A 24,328-nucleotide genomic window follows, 5' to 3' on the forward strand; every position below is an offset into this window, starting at 1 on the left:
TAATAATGTAAAAGTAGAATTATCAGAAATATTTATTTCCATAAAATTTCTTTATAATGGTTATTCAATGTGAGTCAAGTAACACACATCTTAAAGTGGTTGATTCCCTCTCTAAATTTGATTGTAGCCTTGGTTTACATTCCAACAATTGCTATGATAGAGTACACTTATATAAGCACCATCAAAAGGCAGGTATACAAAAAAAATGTAATCTAAGTACAAGGTCTCACTTATGCGAGGCTTTAGTAGACTTGATAAGGCCTCATGTAGGTGAAATGTCGTATTAATAAAGGCATATTTTTTAACCCCGTTTACAAGATACAATACTATTTACAACTCTTATTCCTCTCCACCATACTGATGACCACATTCTTCTCTACCATACCGATGACTACATTCTTCTCCATCATACTGATGACCACATTCTTTTCCACCATACTGATGACCACATTCTTCTCTACCATACTGATGACCACATTTTTCTCCACCATACTGATGACCACATTCTTCTCCACCATACTGATGACCACATTCTTCTCTACCATACTGATGACCACATTCTTCTCCACCATACTGATGACCACATTCTTCTCTACCATACTGATGACCACATTCTTCTCCACCATACTGATGACCACATTCTTCTCCACCATACTGATGACCACATTCTTCTCCACCATACTGATGACCACATTCTTCTCCACCATACTGATGACCACATTCTTCTCCACCATACTGATGACCACATTCTTCTCCACCATACTGATGACCACATTCTTCTCCACCATACTGATGACCACATTCTTCTCTACCATACTGATGACCACATCCATAAGATGCAATAATTACAACCCTCACAAGAATTCATTCAATAACTATTTTCATGCTTTCATGACTGAGGCTAAATTCTACTTGCCAGCTTAGCTTCCACTTAATCCTTTCACTACTGCTCGTCCATTATTTATATTAACTATGGCTAGATATGTATACATCTAGACACTTTCAAAATATGTACACCACTTGTTTGGGAGAATACTTATGAGTTGGGAATTGACTAGAGTATGTATTACTTTAAAGGTGTACTGTCATTATAATGTAAAACAATCATGGCCAGATGTGCTGTTAGAATGTGCAAAGCAACATTTATGAAGAGATTCAGGGTAATCAGTTAGCATTTATAATGCTTTTGGCACATTATAGTGTATATGTAACCTTGGGTATAATTAAGCCTCTTGTAGTGACTGGGTTATAAAACTCTCAAACTCTGTTTTCCACTAAGAAATAAAAATACACAACAAAAACAAGATACTTGCTCAAGGTAATTGTCAGGGATGAGGCAACAGGGGTGATACTTGTGTTCATCTGCATAATGCATTACATCTTCCAGTTCCCTTTCTCTGTGCTCACTATAAAAATTAGCCACAAGCTTGGACATTTCTTCTATTAGACTAGAGAATACGGTAAACTTCCGCTCCAGTGACTGTATCATCTGAAAAGACAATATTTTTATGTGAAAAACGACACATATATCATACTGAGATATTTATCAAGATGTTGTGCCACCCCTGAACAAAATATCTCATCAATAAATATATTAGCATATTAGGATATATTAGGGAAATTATTTCCCAGTAAAAGTAGGCCTTAGACAAGGATGTGTGATGTCACCGTGGTTGTTTAATATATTTATAGATGGGGTTCTAAGAGAAGTAAATGCGAGGGTCTTGGCAAGAGGCGTGGAGTTAAAAGATAAAGAATCACACATAAAGTGGGAGTTGTCACAGTTGCTCTTTGCTGATGACACGGTGCTCTTGGAAGATTCTGAAGAGAAGTTGCAGAGATTGGTGGATGAATTTGGTAGGGTGTGCAAAAGAAGAAAATTAAAAGTGAATACAGGAAAGAGTAAGGTTATGAGGATAACAAAAAGATTAGGTGATGAAAGATTGGATATCAGATTGGAGGAAGAGAGTATGGAGGAGGTGAATGTATTCAGATATTTGGGAGTGGACGTGTCAGCGGATGGGTCTATGAAAGATGAGGTGAATCATAGAATTGATGAGGGGAAAAGGGTGAGTGGTGCACTTAGGAGTCTGTGGAGACAAAGAACTTTGTCCTTGGAGGCAAAGAGGGGAATATATGAGAGTATAGTTTTACCAACGCTCTTATATGGGTGTGAAGCATGGGTGATGAATGTTGCAGCGAGGAGAAGGCTGGAGGCAGTGGAGATGTCATGTCTGAGGGCAATGTGTGGTGTGAATATAATGCAGAGAATTCATAGTTTGGAAGTTAGGAGGAGGTGCGAGATTACCAAAACTGTTGTCCAAAGGGCTGAGGAAGGGTTGTTGAGGTGGTTCGGACATGTAGAGAGAATGGAGCGAAACAGAATGACTTCAAGAGTGTATCAGTCTGTAGTGGAAGGAAGGCGGGGTAGGGGTCGGCCTAGGAAAGGTTGGAGGGAGGGGGTAAAGGAGGTTTTGTGTGCGAGGGGCTTGGACTTCCAGCAGGCATGCGTGAGGGTGTTTGATAGGAGTGAATGGAGTCAAATGGTTTTTAATACTTGACGTGCTGTTGGAGTGTGAGCAAAGTAACATTTATGAAGGGGTTCAGGGAAACCAGTAGGCCGGACTTGAGTCCTGGAGATGGAAAGTACAGTGCCTGCACTCTGAAGGAGGAGTGTTAATGTTGCAGTTTAAACTGTAGTGTAAAGCACCCTTCTGGCAAGACAGTGATGGAGTGAATGATGGTGAAAGTTTTTCTTTTTCGGGCCACCCTGCCTTGGTGGGAATCGACCAGTGTGATAATAAAAAAAAAAAAAAAAATTATTTGTCTTTTCTCACACTTATTGGTACAATATAAGATACCATTAGGTAGAAGGTTGGTAAACAGCAACCGCCCAGGGAGGTACTATCATCCTGCCAAGTGAGTGTAAAACGAAAGCCTGTAATTGTTTTGCATGATGGTAGGATTACTGGTATCCTTTTTTCTGACTCATAAACATGCAAGATTTCTGGTGCGTCTTGCTACTTCTACTTACACTTAGATCACACTACACATACATGTACAAGCATATATATACACACCCCTCTGGGTTTTCTTCTATTTTCTTGTTAGTTCTTGTTCTTGTTTATTTCCTCTTATCTCCATTGGGAAATAGAACAGAATTCTTCCTCCATAAGCCATGCATCTTGTAAGAGGCGACTAAAATGCCGGGAGCAAGAGGCTAGTAATCCCTTCTCCAGTACAAATTACTAAATTTAAAAAGAGAAACTTTCATTTTTCTTTTTGGGCCACCCTGCCTTGGTGGGATACAGCCGGTTTGTTGAAAGAAGAAAGAAAAAAAGGATTGCTGGTGTCCTTTTTTCTGTCTCATAAACATGCAAGATTTCAGGTATGTCTTGCTACTTCTACTTACACTTAGGTCACACTACACATACATGTACAAGCATATGTATACACACCCCCCTGGGTTTTGTGCTATTTTCTTTCTAGTCCTTGTTCTTGTTTATTTCCTCTTATCTCCATGGGGAAGTGGAACAGAATTCTTCCTCCATAAGGCATGCGTGTTGTGAGAGGCGACTAAAATGCCGAGGGCAAGGGGCTAGTAACCCCTTCTCTTGTATAAATTACTAAATTTAAAAAGAGAAACTTTCGTTTTTTGTTTTGGGCCACCCTGCCTTGGTGGGATATGGTCGGTTTCTTGAGAAAAAAATAAATAAAACTTTTTGAAGCAATGACAAACCAAAAAATAAAACTGCCAAGTATTACTTTTAGCATAAATGCAGTTGAAACACTATGCTGTGTTCTAGTTTCCTACCAAAGCTTCACCATAACTGAAACATCAATATATTTGTATCAACTGAATAAATAAAAAATATATATATTGTTTGGTGTGATATCTAAACTGTTCTATCTGGGAACCCCTGCAGAGACAGTGATTATGTGTGAATGATGGTGAAAGTGTTGAATGACAGTGAAAGTGTTTGTCTTTTTTGGGTCACCCTGCCTCGGTGGGAGACGGCCAACATGTGGTTTGTACGTCGGTTTGCGAGTGGCCAACAGTAACAGCCTGTTTGATCAGGCCTTGATCCACCATGAGGCCTGGTCACAGACCGAGCCACGGAGGCGCTGACCCCCAGAACAATCTCTAGGTATACTCCAGGTATACTGTATATATATATATATATATATATATATATATATATATATATATATATATATATATATATATATATATATATATATATATATATATATATATATATATATATATATATATATATATATATATATATATATATATATATATATATATATATATATATATATATATATATATATATATATATATATATATATATATATATATATATATATATATATATATATATATATATATATATATATATAGTGGACCCCCGGCTTACGATATTATTTCATTCCAGAAGTATGTTCAGGTGCCAGTACTGACCGAATTTGTTCCCATAAGGAATATTGTGAATTAGATTAGTCCATTTCAGGCCCCTCAAACATACACATACAAACACACTTAGATAAATACACTTACATAATTGGTCGCATTGGGAGCTGATTGTAAAGCGGGGGGTCCACCGTATGTATGTGTATATATATGTATGTATGTGTATATATATGTATGTATGTGCATATGTGTATATATGTGTATATATATATATATATATATATATATATATATATATATATATATATATATATATATATATATATTTTAGGTAGTAGGTTGATAGACAGAAACCGCCCAGGGAGGTTCTACCGTCCTCCCAAGTGAGTGTAAAATGGAAACCTGTAATTGTTTTACATGATGGTAGGATTGCTGGTGTCCATTTTTCTGTCTCATAAACATGCAAGGTTTCAGGAATGTCTTGCTACTTCTACTTACACTTAGGTCACACTACACATACGTGTACAAGCATATATATACACACCCCTCTGGGTTTTCTTCTATTTTCTTTCTAATTCTTGTTCTTGTTTATTTCCTCTTATCTCCATGGGGAAGTGGAACAGAATTCTTCCTCTGTAAGCCATGCGTGTCGTAAGAGGCGACTAAAATGCCGGGAGCAAGGGGCTAGTAACCCCTTCTCCTGTATATATTACTAAATATAAAAGGAGAAACTTTAGTTTTTTCTTTTGGGCCACCCTATCTCGGTGGGATATGGCTGGTGAGTTGAAAGAAGAAAGAATAAATATATATATATAGGGATATGTTGTGTATCTTTATATGTGTATGCTTCTAGACTGTTGTATTCTGAGCACCTCTGCAAAAACAGTGATAATGTGCGAGTGTGGTGAAAGTGTTGAATGATGATGAAAGTATTTTCTTTTTGGGGATTTTCTTTCTTTTTTGGGTCACCCTGCCTCGGTGGGAGATGGCCGACTTGTTGGAGGAAAAAAAAAAAAAAAAAAAAAAAAAAATTATATATATATATATATATATATATATATATATATATATATATATATATATATATATATATATATATATATATATATATATATATATTATATATCCTCCATGGGGAAGTGGAACAGAATTCTTCCTCCGTAAGCCATGCGTGTTGTAAGAGGCGACTAAAATGCCGGGAGCAAGGGGCTAGTAACCTCTTCTCCTGTATATATTACTAAATGTAAAAGGAGAAACTTTCGTTTTTCCTTTTGGGCCACCCCGCCTCGGTGGGATACGGCCGGTGTGTTGAAAGAAAGAATATATTTATTTATTTTAAGTAGTAGGTTGATAGACAGAAACCGCCCAGGGAGGTTCTACCGTCCTCCCAAGCGAGTGTAAAATGGAAACCTGTAATTGTTTTACATGATGGTAGGATTGCTGGTGTCCATTTTTCTGTCTCATAAACATGCAAGGTTTCAGGAATGTCTTGCTACTTCTACTCACACTTAGGTCACACTACACATACATGTGCAAGCATACATATATATACACCCCTCTGGGTTTTCTTCTATTTTCTTTCTAGTTCTTATTCTTGTTTATTTCCTCTTATCTCCATGGGGAAGTGGAATAGAATTCTTCCTCCGTAAGCCATGTGTGTTGTAAGAGGCGACTAAAATGCCGGGAGCAAGGGGCTAGTAACCTCTTCTCCTGTATATATTACTAAATGTAAAAGGAGAAACTTTCGTTTTTCCTTTTGGACCACCCTGCCTTGGTGGGATGCGGCCTGTGTGTTGAAAGAAGAAGAACTATGCAAGATTTCAGGTACATCTTGCTACTTCTACTTGCACTTAGGTCACGCTACACTTGCATGTACAAGCATATATATATATACACATCCCTCAGGGTTTTCTCCTATTTTCTTACTAGTTCTTGTTCTTGTTTACTTCTTATTATCTCCATGGGGAAGTGGAACAGAATTCATCCTCCGTAAGCCATGCGTGTTGTAAGAGGCAACTAAAATGCCGAGAGCAAGGGGCTAGTAACCCCTTCTCCTGTATAAATTACTAAATTTAAAAAGAGAAACTTTCGTTTTTCTTTTTTGAGCCACCCTGCCTCTGTGGGATATGGCCAGTTTGTTGAAAGAAGAAGAACTATGCAAGATTTCAGATACGTCTTGCTACCTCAACTTGCACTTAGGTCACACTACACTTGCATGTACAAGCATATGTATACACATCCCTCTGGGTTTTCTTCTATTTCCTCACTAGTTTTTGTTCTTGTTCACTTCCTATTACGTATCTCCATGGAGAAGCAGAACAGAATTCATCCTCCATAAGCCATGTGTGTTATAAGAGGCGACTAAAGTGCCTGGAGCAAGGGGCTAGTAACCCCTTCTCCTGTATACTTTACTAAAGTCAAAAAGAGATACCTTTGTTTTTCATTTCTGGGTTTGAGCACCACCTGTTCTGTGATTTGTGAATAACTATCTGTCCAGTTTTTAATCTAGAAATTTGGACAATAATGAAGTTATCTTTCTGGTAGTATTTCAGAAAAAGATGCAGATGCTAAATGTTACAATTCAAACAAAAATTAGAGTGTTGGGACGAATTCTTTAATAAATGCTTAGTGTTGTTAGGTTGCCAAGTACTTAAATGTGATTTTTGAAAAGTAATAAATGTACATTCAGTAAACCACTGAGTTAACAGTCCTAGATTTAACAGACTTTGGAAATACAGGACAAAATCTGATGAATCAACTGATGCGGAAACAATGGACAAAGTATGATGGTTACAGAATTCTCCAAATTTTTTACAATCACAGCAAAACAATCACATCGCTATCCACCACAATCACCTTTACCAGTGACCTACTCACCATATTAGTCTGTTTGAGCAAGGTTTCACTGCACTGAAAATATATAAGGAAAAATATGAATAAAAGAAAATGTAGAGTTTTCTCTGGAGTTACCTGGAGTTTACCTGGAGAGAGTTCCGGGGGTCAACGCCCCCGCGGCCCGGTCTGTGACCAGGCCTCCTGGTGGATCAGAGCCTGATCAACCAGGCTGTTACTGCTGGCGGCGCGCAATCCAACGTACGAGCCACAGCCTGGCTGGTCAGGTACCGACTTTAGGTGCTTGTCCAGTGCCAGCTTGAAGACTGCCAGGGGTCTGTTGGTAATCCCCCTTATGTATGTTGGGAGGCAGTTGAACAGTCTCTGACTACAAAGTCTGACACATTAGAAAAGTAACACAAGAAACACCTCAACATAATTAATGGCTTTTCTCACCTCTTTAACAGTGTCTTCTTCTCTCCTCTCTAGATCCGAGTATGGCAGCTCATCGAAGGTAGCCTGCAAGTAGGATATGCTTGGGGTTTCTTACTCGGTAATCTAGTGAAACTTATCCATTTTATAAGCAAGCTACAAAATATGCACAGATTACCTCAGAAATTTAGAAAGGAGACAATAGAGAAAATACTGATGAACCATTCTGGGAGTTCAGATACTGTATTTAAATGTGTATACTCTATTGGTATTTTCTTAATTTGTCATCTATATACACTAAACAAAATATCTCAATAACTGAAACAACAATAATAACTTAAAGCCATATAAATAATTAATGACAAATTATATGCCTAATAACAGATTATATTCTCTAACAAGTAAACTCTATAAATACTTTATACAGTCATCTGGAAGTAGAAGAATGAACAGTTCGGTAATAAAGGAACTTATTAACAAAAAAAAATTATATTCATATTAAACTGTTTATTTAGGAGTAAAAGCACAACTACAGGCTGTAATTCTCTATTTGTAGGAACAGGAGCAGAGCTATCATCATGGTGTTGTGTCTCCATTAATTTTACTGTTTTTACCTCAATGGCCATCTCCACCAATGCAGAGTGACCCAAGGAAGGAAACATAGTATGTACAAACTTGACGATCCACAGGACCAGGCTAATTTGATGGGTGATGTATGGGAGAAAATTCTCTCCCACAATAACAGTCATCAATTTAATAATAATCATTATCAGTTGGTAAATGAATGGAGAGATGAGAACTTGGATGATCTACAACCACTACCTTCCATCGATACTTCAACTTTTGAAGATACCCACCCGCTTACTAGATCTATTACATTACTAGAGATGAGTCAGGTTATTGGAAGAATGCGAAATAGAGCCCCTGGCCTCTCTGGAATAACAATGAAACAAATAAAGTTCCTACCCAGAAATTGTAAACAGTCTTTGGTAAATATCTTTAATGCCATCCTGGCCTCGGGACATTTTCCAGTGGTTTTTAAGACTGCTAGGATGATCTTTCTTGGTAAGCCCAATAAAGACATCCACCAACCTGGGAACTATAGACCTATATCTTTACTTGAAGTCACTGGAAAAGTTCTTGAGAAGGTCATTTCCAACAGATTGAACTACTATATGGAGTTTAATCACTTTTTTACTGAAAAACAATTTGGCTTTAGAACCCATAGAGGTACCAATCATGCAATAAATGTTATTTTCGATACTGTAGCAAGTCTAAAACATCAGGGCAATCTTGCCTTAACTGCCACCAGAGATGTTCATAAAGCTTTTGATAGCTTATGGCATGATGGCCTTATATACAAACTCATTGACCTACCAGGCCATAACTGGACTTTTCTCAGAGTAATATATAATTTCTTAACTCAAAGAAAAATCATTCCCACCTTTCATGGCAGGTCGACAGAGCCTTTTATACCGACAGCTGGTGTCCCACAAGGTTCTTGTCTCAGTCCACTTCTGTTCAACATTTATGTGAATGACCTTCCTCAACCAGAGTTTAATGATACAATTGTGACACAGTTTGCAGATGATGTTATTCATGTTGTCTCATCAACTCCGGTAACAGGAAAATACAAGTATGAGAGAGTCATAGAAAAAATTAATATTGAACTTCGTCGAACATCTAACTGGGAAAAGAAATGGAGAATTATGACTAATCCTGACAAGGTCCTTGTTAGCACGATAGGATGTTTTGCATCAACAATTGAAGATAAAGGGGGTATCTCCATCAGAGGTACACCTGTAGCCATTAGAAACCCTAACAAGATTTTGGGATATGAAATAGACAGGCTGCTCCACTCAACATCTCATGTAACTAAAAAGATCAACATAGCCAAAGCCGGTCTTAGCAGTCTCTTTCGATTCAATCAAGCCCCTCAACATGTCAAAAAACATCTGTATAAAATGTTAATACGACCTATATTCGAATACCCTTGTGTCCCAATGTCATTAACAACAAAGACCAATATGCTACGGTTACAAAGGGTCCAGAATAGAGCTCTTCGCTTCATTACCGATACCAGGAGGAGAGACAGAGTTAAAATGGCAGATTTACACATACAACAAGATATTACTGCCATAAATGTACGCCTTGACACCTTAAAAAAGAAACAACTCTATACAATGCAAGAACTATACACGCCAGATAGAGAACATCCTATACAAGTGGTAAATACCACAGATTATATCATCAATACTCCTCCTCACAGGACTCAAAGAATGACTCTCCCACAGAGGGTCCGTCGTTTTATACATAAAGATGATTACTATCGACCCATGATATTGAGCAACCTCCCTGATGAAGAAGATTGGGTAACACCAGAACCCTTCTATGTATACTGAGAACATCATCGCCCCCAATTAGGGAGAAATCTTATATAACAATCTAATGTAAAAATTATGCTATTTACTATGGCTGGACACCACCTGTAAGAAGCCATTGTCACGTAATTCTATAAACTGGCCAGAAAATTATTGCCTTCATTGTCGCATAAATATCCGTTGTGCAATCGCAAAAAAAAAAAAAAAAGCAATTGCAACTTGTATAATTACTACCAATTCAGAGTCATGTACTTATATATCTGTTATATCTATGTGACTCTGATGGGTTAGTCTTATACCCCTTAAAGAATATCTTATCATTTCACGTACACTTTTTAAATTACACCAAAGTGGTTGGGCCACTTACCTTTTATATCCTACCTCTCTTCCCCCTCCCACCCTTTTCCAAAATTTCTATCCTTACCCATCCTTCTTCCTTACCCATCTCACCAAAGCTCTGGTCTGGACAAGAACAAGAACAAGTATGTACAATCTCATTTCTCACCTGCATATGTGTAACTCCCAACTCATTATTAGCTATATGCCTGAGCTGTGATCCAAGAGTGGCTGCCTGCTCCAGCAATGACACACCAAGAACATTACCATCCTTTCCATCAGTGCTTCTTCCTGGTGATAATCTGTGAAAATATATACATATGAACATTTGCTAAATATGTCCAACTCTCATCCTTTTATAACATCTAATAATGTCATTGTTATGGTACTCCTAATTCTCACAGACAAAAAAGGCATTAGCTATTGAAGACTTGTCCTGCATTATTAATAATTTTATATTCATGGGGTAGTACTAAATCTAGAGAGACTAATACAATGCATGAGGAATGGGAGGATCACTGGACTGATCCAAGGAAGGGAAGGATAGCTTTAATTCCTTGAACGGAGAGCCCCTCACCAGCATCATTTGAAAAGAGCTTGTTAGGCATTATACCATAATTTGGTGTTTATTATTATATTAAGGAGAACCTTAAACCTATGTGGATGTTTCAACAGTGCATGACAGAGAAGCAGCAGACATTAGAGGAAAAGAATAAAAATTCACAATACCATTACTGGAACAATACATAAATAACTCATACATAAGAGACTGAAACTTATGACAATATTTCGGTCTTTGACCGAGTCAAACCAAAACGTCATCATAAGTTTGCGTTTCCCATGTGCAAGTTATTTGTGTATTAGAAGATAACAAGTAAAGATTTTCTTGTAAATCAAATATCTGTTTAAGCAATTGACATAGATGGCAAAACAGAAAAAATGTTGTAACCAAATACTCTATATGACAAATACCAAACATGACCATACCTTAAAGAATGGCGGAGAAAGCTCTGCTCCTGCAATTCCCTCAAGTGTTGTGGGTTATCAACATATATTACAGGTTTAACATCACTATTATTAACACTTGCATTATCTCTCTGGCCCAAGCTTACAGTGGTGGCACTGCTGTTATTATTGATAGCATTACTGATGTTTTCCTGTGCCACAGACTGTGACACCCACAGTAAGAGAGAGACAGCCAGAGGAGAGAGAGTTGTGAGCAAGGCCACCATTGACTGCCCGCTCCTCACACCATGAATGTGGCTTCTCATCTTTGTGACTCAGTTCCACTCACTGCCACTGCTCATCACTTCACAAATATGATCCCTCATAACTGCAGACAGTGCTGGGAAATAAAAATGCCTTATTAACATGATACACTGACACTACTTTTCAATATAACAGATAAAGTTGTAAATTCTTAGTCATTTCTAGTAAAATGTTGTGTACTAGTAATTTACAAGATGCTTTAGAACTAGAGTATAGACAAACAATATAGTGCTGTATAAAAAGTAATTCATGTTCAGCGCTAAACCCATGTGGGTCATTCAGTGCAAGATATGGTGGAAGCTTCATCCTCTGTCTTCTAATACTGTATACTATAATGTAAAACTGTGTTGAAAAAGCTACATTATTATTATATTTAGGGGGGAGCACTATACCCATAGAGGTCATACAGTACCTAGGTGAATGGAAGGCATTTAGGTTTAATCCAAGGTCCAGTTCCTCAGATCAAGAGCCCCTCACTGGCATGAAGGAAGTTCCCTTGAGGGGATGTAAAACTTGCATCATTGATTGTGGAAAAAATAAGTGAAATATAAAGCAACACAGAGCATGAATAGTTCCTTTGTATAAAGGCAGAGGGGGACAAAAGAGTGTAAATATTATAGGGAAATAAGCCTGTTGAATATACCTGGTAAGGTGTATGGAAGAGTTACTACTGAAAGAATTAAGAGTAAGAGGGACAGTAGGACAGCAGATGAACAAGGAGGCTTTAGGAAGGGTGTGTGGACCAAGTGTATACAGTGAAACATATAGGTGAACAGTATTTAGATAAGTGTAAAGAGGTTTTAGTTGCATTTATGGATCTGGAAAAGGCATATGACAGGGTAGATAGGAGAGCAATGTGGCAGATGTGGCAAATGTATGGAATAGGCAGTAGGGAACTGAAAGTAGTTAAGAGTTTTTACAAGGATAGTGAGGCACAGGTTAGAGTATGTAGGAGAGAGGGAGATTATTTCCCAGTAAAAGTAGGCCTTAGACAAGGACGTGTGATATCGCCATAGTTGTTTAGTATATTTATAAGTGGGGTTGTAAGAGAAGTAAATGCTCAGGTGTTGGCAAGAGATGTGGGATTAAGAGATAAAGAATCTAACACACAGTGGGAGTTGTCATCGTTGCTTTTTACTGATGACACTGTGCTTCTGGGAGATTCTGAAGAGAAGGGTATTCAAAAGAAGGAAATTAAAAGTGAACATAGGAAAGAGCAAGGTGATGAAGCTTATAAAAAATCTAGGTAATGAAACAATGGATATCAGATTGGAGGGATAGAGTATGAAGGAAGTGAATGTACTCAAATATTTAAGAGTGGGCTTGTCAGAGATGGGTCCATGAAAGACGAGGTGAATCGCATGCTTGATGAGGGCAAAAAAGGTATGTGGTGAACTGAGGAGTCTGTGGAGGCAAAGAATGCTATCCATGGAAGCAAAAAGGGTTATGTATAAGAGTATAGTGGTACCAACACTCTTATATGGGTGTGAAGAATGGGTTGTGAATGCTGAAACAAGGAGAAGGCTGGAGGCAAAGTGTAGTGTGAATATTATGCAGAGAATCTGTAGCTTGGAGATTAGGAGGTGTTGGGTTTCTAAAAATATTAACCAGAGGGATGAGGAGGGGTTGTTGAGGTGGTTTGGACATTTAGAAAAGATGGAATGAAATAGAAACTTGGAAGGAGTATAAATCTGTAGTGGAAGGAAGAAAGGGGTAAGGATTGTTCTAGGAAAGGTTATAGGGAGGAGGTAAAGGAAGTTTTGTGTGCAGAGGGCTTAGACTTCCAGCAAGCATGCATGAGCATGTTAGATAGGAGAGAGTTGAGGCAAATGGCTTTTATGACTTGACGTGCTGTTGCAATGTGGACAATGTAACATTTATGAAGGGATTCAGGGCAACTGGTTAGCAGGACTTGAGTCCTGGAGGTGAGAAGTACAGTGCCTGTGCTCTGAAGGAGGGGTGTTGATATGTTGCAGTTTCTGAACTGTAGAACAGGTTCATCTCTGGCTAGACAGTGACAAGAGTGAGTGATGATGAAAGTGTTCCTGCTTTTTTGGGTCACCCTTCCTTGATGAGAAACAGCCAATGCGTTAATAAAAAAAAGCTGCATTAAAATCATCTACTCCATTTTTTATTACAAGAAAGACAGAGCCATTAAATTTATTGATAAAAAATTAGCTTAAGGGTTCCACATGACTCTTCCTCATGCTTTTATTCTAACCTTATATTATTATTATTATTATTATTTTAACACATAATTTATTTCCAACCTGAAAGGGTCATACAGCACTTCTAAATTTAGGAATAAATAATAATATTAACTAAAGGCACTATGGTAAACCCATAAAGGTTAATGTGAATACAAGAGATCACAAATCTCAGTAATATTGGGAATTACAAAAGTAAAAATGTCAAATTAAACTTTTAACATGATACAGTGGAACCTCAAAAATCGAACTGCTCCCAACACGACCAATTATGCAAATGTATTTTTGTAAGTGCTTTTATAAGTGTATTTTTGAGGGTCTGAAATGGACTAATCTAATTTACATTATTCCTGATGGGAATAAATTCATTCGGTAAAGGCACTCGAACAGGTTCCACTGTACTCTACATATTTATAAATACAAAAATTTGTCAGTTCCAGACATCCCAAAAATAAATAAAAATGCAAGAAGAAAATGAACATTTTAAGACATATAAAGAATATTTTGATCTCTGCTAACTGTAAACTTCTTTCGTATTCACTTTTCTCAAAAGAAATTTGATAAACTGACCAAACACCTAAGATTTAATTTATATACTCTATTATAAGAACATAAGAACATAAGAACGAAGGAACACTGCAGAAGGCCTACTGGCCCATGCGAGGCAGGTCCAAGTCTCCTACCGGCTTAAGCCAATGCACCCAACCTAGTCAGATCAGGTCACATTGACTTAAGGGAGGAAGACGGCAACCGACCTGGTAGCACAAGCTATCAGGTCTAACTCACACCCACCCACATCTACTCATGTATTTATCCAACCTATTTTTAAAGCTACACAACGTTCTGGCCTCTATAACGGTACTTGGGAGTTTGTTCCACTCATCCACAACTCTATTACCAAACCAGTACTTTCCTATATCCTTCCTGAATCTGAATTTTTCTAACTTAAAACCATTGCTGCGAGTCCTGTCTAGGCTAGATATTTTCAGCACACTATTTACATCCCCTTTATTTATTCACCCTATACCTATCCTGTGGATGGTTGTACAAAGATTTCATTGAAATGCTGGGACAAAGATCTGCATTAAGGTTCTGATGGTATTATTTAAAACATTGGGTTAGCTTGGTTTACCAACTCTCTGGCTTAACAATCCAAATAAAATCATCAGCTACATTCAAGGGGAGGAGCGATAAACCTGTAGGGGATCACCCAGCACCTAGGGAATGGGTGGCAATCAGTTTTGATCCAAGGAAGGGTGGTCAGATTCAGTGCCATGGATCAAGATCCCCTTGAGATGACTATTATATCAACTCGGTTTACATTAATATAAATACATGGAAAAGCACTAAAGCCGTATGTCTCATACAGTGACCCCCATGTGTTACCTGGAGAGGGTTTTGGGGGACAATGGTCCTGCAACCTGGTCTGTGACCAGGCCTCATGGTGGTTAAGGGTCTGATCAACCAGGATGTTACTGTTGGTCACAAGCCACCCGACATACGAACCACAGCCCAGCTGGTCAGGTACTGACTTAAGGTACCTGTCCAGTGCCTTCTTGAAGACAGCCAGGGGTGTATTGGTAAGCCCACCTATGTATGCTGGGAGGCAACTGAACAGTCTTGGGCCCAGGACACTTATTTTGTTGTCTCTTAACGTGCGAGTGGCACCCTTGCTTTTCATTGGGAGGATGTTGCATCATCTGCCAAGTCTTTTGCTTTTGTAGGGTGTGATTTTCGTGTGCAAGTTCGGTACTAATCCCTCTAGGATTTTCCAAGTGTATATAATCATGTATCTCTCCTGTCTGCATTCTAGGGAGTACAGGTTGAGGAACTTCAAGTATTCCCAGTAATTGAGGTGTTTTATCACAGTTGTGTGTGCTGTGAAGGTTCTCTGTACATTTTCTAGGTCAGCAATTTCACCTGCTTTGAAAGGTGCTGTTAGCGAGCAGCAATATTCCAGCCTTGATAGAACAAGTGACCTGAAGAGTGTCATCATGGGCTTGGCATCCCTGGTTTTGAAGGTTCTCATTATCCATCCTGTTATTTTTCTAGCAGAAGCAATTGATACATCACAGCACCGTATCATCATTTGCGGATGATACTAGGATCTGCATGAGGCTGTCATCTGCTGAGGATGCGGTTAACCTCCAAGAAGATATAAACAAAGTTTTCCAGTGGGCAACAGTAAACAATATGATGTTCAATGAGGACAAATTCCAACTACTCTGTTATGGAAAACTGGAGGAGATAATAACTAGAACAGAGTATATACTACAGACTCTGGCCACACAATAGAGCGGAAAAATAATGTAAGGGACCTCGGAGTAGTAATGTCTGAGGATCTCACTTTCAAGGATCACAACAGTGCCACGATCGCACGTACAAAGAAAATGATAGAATGGATAATGAGAACGTTCAAAACGCGAGATGCCAAGCCAATGATGATCCTTTTCAAATCACTTGTTCTCTCTAGGCTGGAATACTGCTGTACATTAACATCTCCATTCAAAGCAGGTGAAATCGCAGATCTAGAGAGTGTACAGAGATCCTTTACTGCATGTATAAGTTCTGTCAAGCCCCTTAACTACTGGGAACGCTTGGAAGCACTTGACTTGTACTCGTTGGAACGCAGGAGGGAGAGATATATCATAATCTACACTTGGAAAATCCTGGAAGGAATGGTCCCAAATCTGCACACAGAAATCACTCCCTATGAAAGCAAAAGACTGGGCAGGCGATGCAAAATGCCCCCAATAAAAAGTAGGGGAGCCACTGGTACACTAAGGGAAAACACCATAAGTGTCCAGGGCCCAAGACTGTTCAACAGCCTCCCATAAAGTCAGTGCCGGATCAGCCGGGCTGTGGCTCGTACGTTGGACTGCGTGCAGCCAGCAGTAACAGCCTAGTTGATCAGGCCCTGATCCATCGGGAGGTCTGGTCATGGACCGGGCCGCAGGGGCATTGATCCCTGGAATAACCTCCAGGTAACCTCCAGGTATGGTCTTTGAAGGTGAGATCCTCTGACATGATCACACTCAGGTCTTTTACATTAGTTTCTCGCTCTATTGTGTGGTTGGAATTTGTTTTTTACTCCGATACAGTTTTAATTTCCTCACTTTTTCCATATCAGAGCAATTGAAATTTCTCATCCTTGAGCTTCATATTGTTTTCTGCGGCCCATTTAAGGATTTGGTTGATGTCCATGTGGAGTCTTGCGGTGTCTTTGATGGAGGTCATTGTCATGTATATTCGGGAGTCATCTGTGAATATTGAATACCATTATTTTTATTAAATTCATGGGATAATTAAACCCACGTTAAACTCTGTATGATAATTGTACTTACGATTATCTTACCTAAATAAACTTACTAACCCTCCGGGCTCATAATCCCCAAAAAATCTTCATCACCTAAGGAAAGGGAAGTTAGCCCTAATTCTTTGGATCAAGAGCCCTTCACTTTATTACATCAAGTGACAATGGCCTGGTGGAACCTCAGGATTGACAACTCATAAATCTTAGTTAAAATGTCTCATATCTCACTGGAGACTTAAGCTTTCTTTATCAAGCTGGCAGAATAAGCTGGCACTGGGTGCGTTTTAGCTTGCAACATCACCTTACAGCCCAGCTAACAGAAAGTAATGTGAAAAAAATGTAAAATGTCTCACCCAGTAGTTCTTGTTGTTGTTGTTGGGGTTATTCAGGGCCACCGGAGCTGACACTTAACACATATAATATATCAACTAAAGAAATGTTAGTAGTAAGAAAAATAAGGTAATAAGTTAGTAAATAAATAAGTTAGTAATTAAGTTAGTAAGTAAATTAGTAATTAAGTAAGTTAGTAAGTAATTAAGTTAGTAAGTTGGTAATTAAGTTAGTAAATTAGTAAGTTAACAAGTAATTTAGTAAGTATATAAGTTAGTAATTTAGTAAGCTAGTAATTAAGTTAATAAGTTAGTAATTAAGTTAGTAAGTAATTAAGTTAGTAAGTAATTAAGTTAGTAAATAATTAAATTAGTAAGTAATTTAGTAAGTTAGTAATTAAGTTAGTAAGTAAATATGTAAGTTACTAAATTAGTAAGTTAGTAATTAAGTTAGTAAGTAATTAAGTTAGTGTGTAAATAAGTTAGTAAGTAAGCAAATAAGAACATAAAAACATAAGAAAGGAGGAACACTGCAGCAGGCTTGTTGGCCCATACTAGGCAAGTCCTTTACAATCCTTCCAACTTAGAAAACATTTGCCCAACCCAGTTTTCAATGCTACCCAAGAAATAAGTTTTGATGATTCTATTTACTCATTATGCAAGTCTCACTCAATCCAACCCCTCTCACTCATGTATTTATCTAACCTAAATTTGAATCTATCCAACGTTTTAGCTTCAATAACCCAACTAGGTAGACTGTTCCACTCATCAACTACCCTATTTCCAAACCAATACTTTCCTATATCCTTTCGAAATCTAAATTTATCTAATTTGAATCCTTTATTTAGACACAGGTACACATAAGTACAATTAGTGTGAATTTCCCAGGATAACCCCAAAAGTCAAAGTGGCATATTAACATTGGGGTCCTTGTAAAAAAAAAATTATTTAAAGCCTAGCAAATACAAATCTAAACTTGTATTTCTTTATGCAGCACAAGTAATATATTTACATGTAATACAACATTGTTAGGGACAAAAGAGCGACATTAATATACAAAGTTACTTAAGAATAATTATTAGGAATTTTCAAGCATTTAATTGGTCATATGTAGTATAAGTAAGGTATAATTTAAAAAATATGACTTATTATTTCAAAATGATTCAATGATCTTCAGCTTTGTGGAGTGACTGAATAGATAGTGCAGATACAGCAAGTTACTTATTGTAACTGAAATACAGTGGGACAAGATGTGTTACCAATTTTCTATGGGAGTTGAAGGAAGACTGAAAAAAGAAGAGGGACATAACTGATGAGCTGGTTTTTGTTTGATATAGAGTATTGCTGTTACAGTTACGTTAGGGAGATGAGGTGCCTTGTAGCAATACAACAGCTCCGAATCAATAGCGAACAGGGAACCTTTCGATGCTTTGGGCAATGATCTCCAGATCTTAGGGTCTATTATGTGCATAGTTTTTTTTGCATAGGTAAAGTTGGACACGGATGTCAAGGAGGATTTTGTGTCTTGTGCTATGTTGAGGAAAGTTTCAGAGAAGGGTTTATACTGGAATTAAGCCAAGTGGCTCAGCTATGTTGTAGAAACCGTTCTGGGTGAGTTGTTAGATATGCTGATGAGTGATGCTTCCAGAATCCTGTGTTCTGAAGTGTCGTTAACAATGAGTTATCCGTCACTGTGTGAAACTGGTGTTGTTCAAGCGGTCCATTCTGCTGTCATACTGGAGTTCAGAAATACTTGTGTGGAGGTCTCTTGATATTTCTCATACGCATATTTAGTAACAGTCGTTGTAAGGGTCTGCATAAACCTCTGTTGTGGTTTTGACTTGAGGGTGTCCGTTACTGGTGATGTCCTTATTGCAATGGAGGCAGTGGTGGATACTTGGAACTTGGTGTTAGAATGCTGGGAGACCTGTAGCTTTTGGTTGTGTATCGTCTACGTAAGTTTATGCTATATTCACGACTCCTGCTAACCTTCCTATGGTGTAGAAATATACCTAGTTGGACGAATCTTATTGTGGCTAGCTGGTCTAGTGGCTAACGCGACGGGCTGGAGTTTTGAGACTCTCTGACCGCGGGTTCAATCCCGGCCGGGGTATGGTTTGGTCTGATGGCATTAATGACTAGGATCGTGAAGTTTAGAAAATATATTTTCTAGGAAAAAGCATCCTTCCTAAAGATATTCACTGTTGCAGATACGGAAAGCAAGTAGGAAGAAGCCTATGATGAAGCAGTGTTCAGTCTTGGTGTTGTGGCGAGAGTAGTAATGGAGAAAGATCTTGTTGATTGGTAGATTTTCGGTAGACTCTGGTACGTAGTTTATGATCAGATTTAGAGAGAAGAGCGTCAAGGAAAGGTTAGAGTCCCGTCGACTTTCTCTTAGTGTGAAGTGGATAGAGGAAAATCACTCAGCTTACCTGGAGAGAGTTCCGGGGGTCAACGCCCCCGCGGCCTGGTCTGTGATCAGGCCTCCTGGTGGATCAGAGCCTGATCAACCAGGCTGTTACTGCTGGCTGCACGCAAACCAACGTACGAGCCACAGCCCGGCTGGTCAGGAACCGACTTTAGGTGCTTGTCCAGTGCCACATTGAAGACTGCCAGGGGTCTGTTGGTAATCCCCCTTATGTATGCTGGGAGGCAGTTGAACAGTCTCGGGCCCCTGACACTTATTGTATGGTCTCTTAACGTGCTAGTGACACCCTTGCTTTTCATTGGGAGGATGTTGCATCGTCTGCCAAGTCTTTTGCTTTCGTAGTGAGTGATTTTCGTGTGCAAGTTCAGTACTAGTCCCTCTAGGATTTTCCAGGTGTATATAATCATGTATCTCTCCCGCCTGCATTCCAGGGAATACAGGTTCAGGAACCTCAAGAGCTCCCAGTAATTGAGGTGTTTTATCTCCGTTATGCGCGCCGTGAAGGTTCTCTGTACATTTTCTAGGTCAGCAATTTCACTTGCCTTGAAAGGTGCTGTTAGTGTGCAGCAATATTCCAGCCTAGATAGAACAAGTGACCTGAAGAGTGTCATCATGGGCTTGGCATCCCTAGTTTTGAAGGTTCTCATTATCCATCCTGTCATTTTTCTAGCAGATGCGATTGATACAATGTTATGGTCCCTGAAGGTGAGATCCTCCGACATGATCACTCCCAGGTCTTTGACGTTGGCGTTTCGCTCTATTTTGTGGCCAGAATTTGTTTTGTATTCTGATGAAGATTTAATTTCCTCGTGTTTACCATATCTGAGTAATTGAAATTTCTCATCGTTGAACTTCATATTGTTTTCTGCAGCCCACTGAAAGATTTGGTTGATGTCCGCCTGGAGCCTTGTAGTGTCTGCAATGGAAGACACTGTCATGCAGCGGGTGTCATCTGCAAAGGAAGACACCGTGCTGTGGCTGACATCCTTGTCTATGTCAGATATGAGGATGAGGAACAAGATGGGAGCGAGTACTGTGCCTTGTGGAGCAGAGCTTTTCACCGTAGCTGCCTCGGACTTTACTCTGTTGACTACTACTCTCTGTGTTCTGTTAGTGAGGAAATTATAGATCCATCGACCGACTTTTCCTGTTATTCCTTTAGCACGCATTTTGTGCGCTATTACGCCATGGTCACACTTGTCGAAGGCTTTTGCAAAGTCTGTATATATTACATCTGCATTATTTTTGTCTTCTAGTGCATCTAGGACCTTGTCGTAGTGATCCAATAGTTGAGACAGACAGGAGCGACCTGTTCTAAACCCATGTTGCCCTGGGTTGTGTAATTGATGGGTTTCTAGATGGGTGGTGATCTTGCCTCTTAGGACCCTTTCAAAGATTTTTATGATATGAGATGTTAGTGCTATCGGTCTGTAGTTCTTTGCTATTGCTTTACTGCCCCCTTTGTGGAGTGGGGCTATGTCTGTTGTTTTTAGTAACTGTGGGACGACCCCCGTGTCCATGCTCCCTCTCCATAGGATGGTAAAAGCTCGTGATAGGGGCTTCTTGCAGTTCTTGATTAACACGGAGCTCCATGAGTCTGGCCCTGGGGCAGAGTGCATGGGCATGTCATTTATCGCCTGTTCGAAGTCATTTGGCGTCAGGATAACATCAGATAGACTTGTGTTAACCAAATTCTGTGGCTCTATCATAAAAAAATCATTTTGATCTTCGACTCTCAGTCTGGTTAGCGGCTTGCTAAAAACTGAGTCATATTGGGACTTGAGTAGCTCACTCATTTCCTTGCTGTCATCTGTGTAGGACCCATCTTGTTTAATTAAGTAGGGGCCCAATACTGGACGTTGTTCTCGACTTTGATTTGGCATAGGAGAAGAAATACTTTGGGTTTCTTTCGATTTCATTTATGGCTTTTAGTTCTTCCCGCTATTCCTGACTCCTATAAGATTGCTTTAGCTTAAGTTCGATGTTTGCTATTTCTCTGACCAGTGTCTCCCTACGCATTTCAGATATATTGACCTCTTTTAGCCGCTCTGTTATTCTTTTCCGTCGCCTGTAAAGGGAGCGCCTGTCTCTTTCTATTTTACATCTACTCCTCCTTTTTCTTAGAGGAATAAGCCTTGTGCATACATCGAGTGCCACCTAGTTAATCTGTTCTAGGCATAAGTTGGGGTCTGTGTGGCTTAGTATATCTTCCCAGCTTATATCGGTTAGGACTTGGTTTACTTGGTCCCACTTTATGTTTTTGTTATTGAAGTTGAATTTGGTGAATGCTCCCTCGTGACTAATCTCATTATGTCTGTCTGGGGCTCCACGCATACATGTCTGAACCTCAATTATGTTGTGATCTGAGTATAATGTTTTTTATATGGTGACATTTCGTATCAGATCATCATTGTTAGTGAAGATGAGGTCTAGTGTATTCTCCAGTCTAGTAGGCTCTATTATTTGCTGGTTTAAATTGAATTTTGTGCAGAGATTTAAAAGCTCGTGTGAGTGTGAGTTTTCATCAGAGCTGCCTCCTGGTGTTATTACTGCAACAATATTATTTGCTATATTCCTCCATTTCAGGTGCCTTAAGTTGAAATCCCCCAGGAGCAAGATGTTGGGTGGAGGAGCTGGCAGATTTTCCAGAGAGTGGTCAATTTTTAACAGCTGTTCCTGGAATTGCTGGGATGTTGCATCCGGAGGCTTGTAAACTACCACAATGACTAGGTTTTGGTTCTCGATCTTTACTGCTAAAACTTCCACTACATCATTTGAGGCATTAAGCAGTTCTGTGCAAACAAGTGACTCTGCAATGTACAGGCCAACCTTTCCCTCCCTTTTGCCTGTTCACTCTGTCGCATCTGTATAGGTTGTAACCTGGGATTCTTATTTCGTTGTCCAAGTGATCCTTTATGTGGGTCTCAGTGAAAGCCGCGAACATTTCCTTTGCCTCTGCAAGCAGTCCACGGATGAAAGGTATTTTGTTGTTTGTTGCTGGCTTTAGACCCTGTATATTTGCAAAGACGAATGTCATCGGACTGGTGGTATTGTTGGTACTGGGGGGGGGGGATTTTTTTCCGGCATTAGTATCTGTATCTGTTGGTTTGGAGTGGAGGCCATCGACTGTGGTTCCATTCCAGGAATGACTGGATTTGGTGTACGATTTTTGCCATTTCCTGCCAGTTTTTTTCCTTCCTGGCACTAAAAAACCTCTCCCTCTTGATTAGATTTTTAGATTTTGCCACCGAAGTGGCTAGTTTATTATGTCTAGCTTCACCAGAACTGATGAGCTGGTTTTGTTTGACATAGAATATTGCTGTTTCAGTTACGTTACGTCTGTTGACAGAAAATTTTCAAACAGAAAAAGTTAAAACACAATTTGACAAGATCAATAAAATCTTTAGCCGGAACGAAGAGGTTGATTATTATTATTATAATCAAGGGGGAAGCGCTAAACCCGGAGAATTATACAGCGCCTGGGGGGGGATGTGGAAGGCATTCAGGCTTAATTCGGGGAACTGGAACACAGATCCAATTCCCTAAATCAAGAGCCCCTCACCAATATCAAGGAACCTTCCTTGAGGGGACGAAGAGGTTGAGGGTGTCATCAATTTTTCGTCGCAGGAGATCGATGGCTGGTGCTCTATACCTCAGTGAGTACTGATGCTACATCTTGATTGGAGAACTTATTTCTGATGTAGTTGAGGTGGTTATCAAAATGTTTTAAATGTGTGTGACAGGTGGTGCCTAAGAGTTTCGCTAGGTGTTTGGCAAGGATTCCTGATAGTTTTGGGGGAGAGAGCGCTGCTTATTCCAGATGAGATGGGTCTCAATGGTTGTCTTTTGCAGGCAATAATCTTGCTGGTCTAGGGTTCCTGGCACTGTGGATAAAATACTTCGATAAGGCAAATATTTTTGTCTGCATGAAAAAACACACTGCGACTGTAACTAGATATAAACATATAAATAGTCCATTTAGCTATCCAAACTTTGGGGTCCAGTCCCTGGACCCATTATGTTTGACTACCTCTCACACACCATGGATAAGGGGGTGCAGAATGAAGATATTCAACGAAAACTTCCTGTAGACCGGGAGATATATCACCCAAGTCTGGCTGGAATTGTAGAGGAAAAGTTTCCTTGAAAAACAGAAACTGGAACAATAAGCTCTCGCTCAACAGCGAATGACAGACAGGAATATATTGACTACAAGAAGGTGATGGTCGACATGATAACGGAGGTGACTGGAAGAGCCCACGGGCAGTGCAAAACTACTGAGCTAATTTCCTGTTCATCTAAGTAGGTACCCGGGTATTGACTTTTGTGGATCTCATCCTGAGGGAAAGGTTTAAAGAACCTCGGTGGAAATAAACCATACTGC

The 24,328-nt window shown here is 39.2% G+C and overlaps 1 protein-coding gene across 2 annotated transcripts in view; it reads right to left on the minus strand.

Moving 5' to 3' along the window:
- LOC128701892 (VWFA and cache domain-containing protein 1) overlaps positions 1-17,595 on the minus strand; it is an 86,556-nt gene extending 68,961 nt beyond the window's left edge. For both annotated transcript variants that reach the window (XM_070099798.1, XM_070099797.1), the window contains exons 1-5: positions 17,541-17,595; positions 11,386-11,743; positions 10,568-10,700; positions 7,706-7,768; positions 1,314-1,489 (exon numbers count right to left, since the gene is read on the minus strand). In XM_070099798.1, coding sequence (XP_069955899.1) covers positions 1,314-1,489; positions 7,706-7,768; positions 10,568-10,700; positions 11,386-11,669 — 656 coding nt within the window. In that variant the 5' untranslated portion in view covers positions 11,670-11,743; positions 17,541-17,595. The remainder of the gene's footprint in view (positions 1-1,313; positions 1,490-7,705; positions 7,769-10,567; positions 10,701-11,385; positions 11,744-17,540) is intronic.
- Positions 17,596-24,328: the final 6,733 nt, after the last annotated feature.

This window comes from Cherax quadricarinatus, chromosome 69, assembly GCF_038502225.1.
Source record: "Cherax quadricarinatus isolate ZL_2023a chromosome 69, ASM3850222v1, whole genome shotgun sequence".
NCBI classification, from domain to species: Eukaryota; Metazoa; Arthropoda; class Malacostraca; order Decapoda; family Parastacidae; genus Cherax; species Cherax quadricarinatus.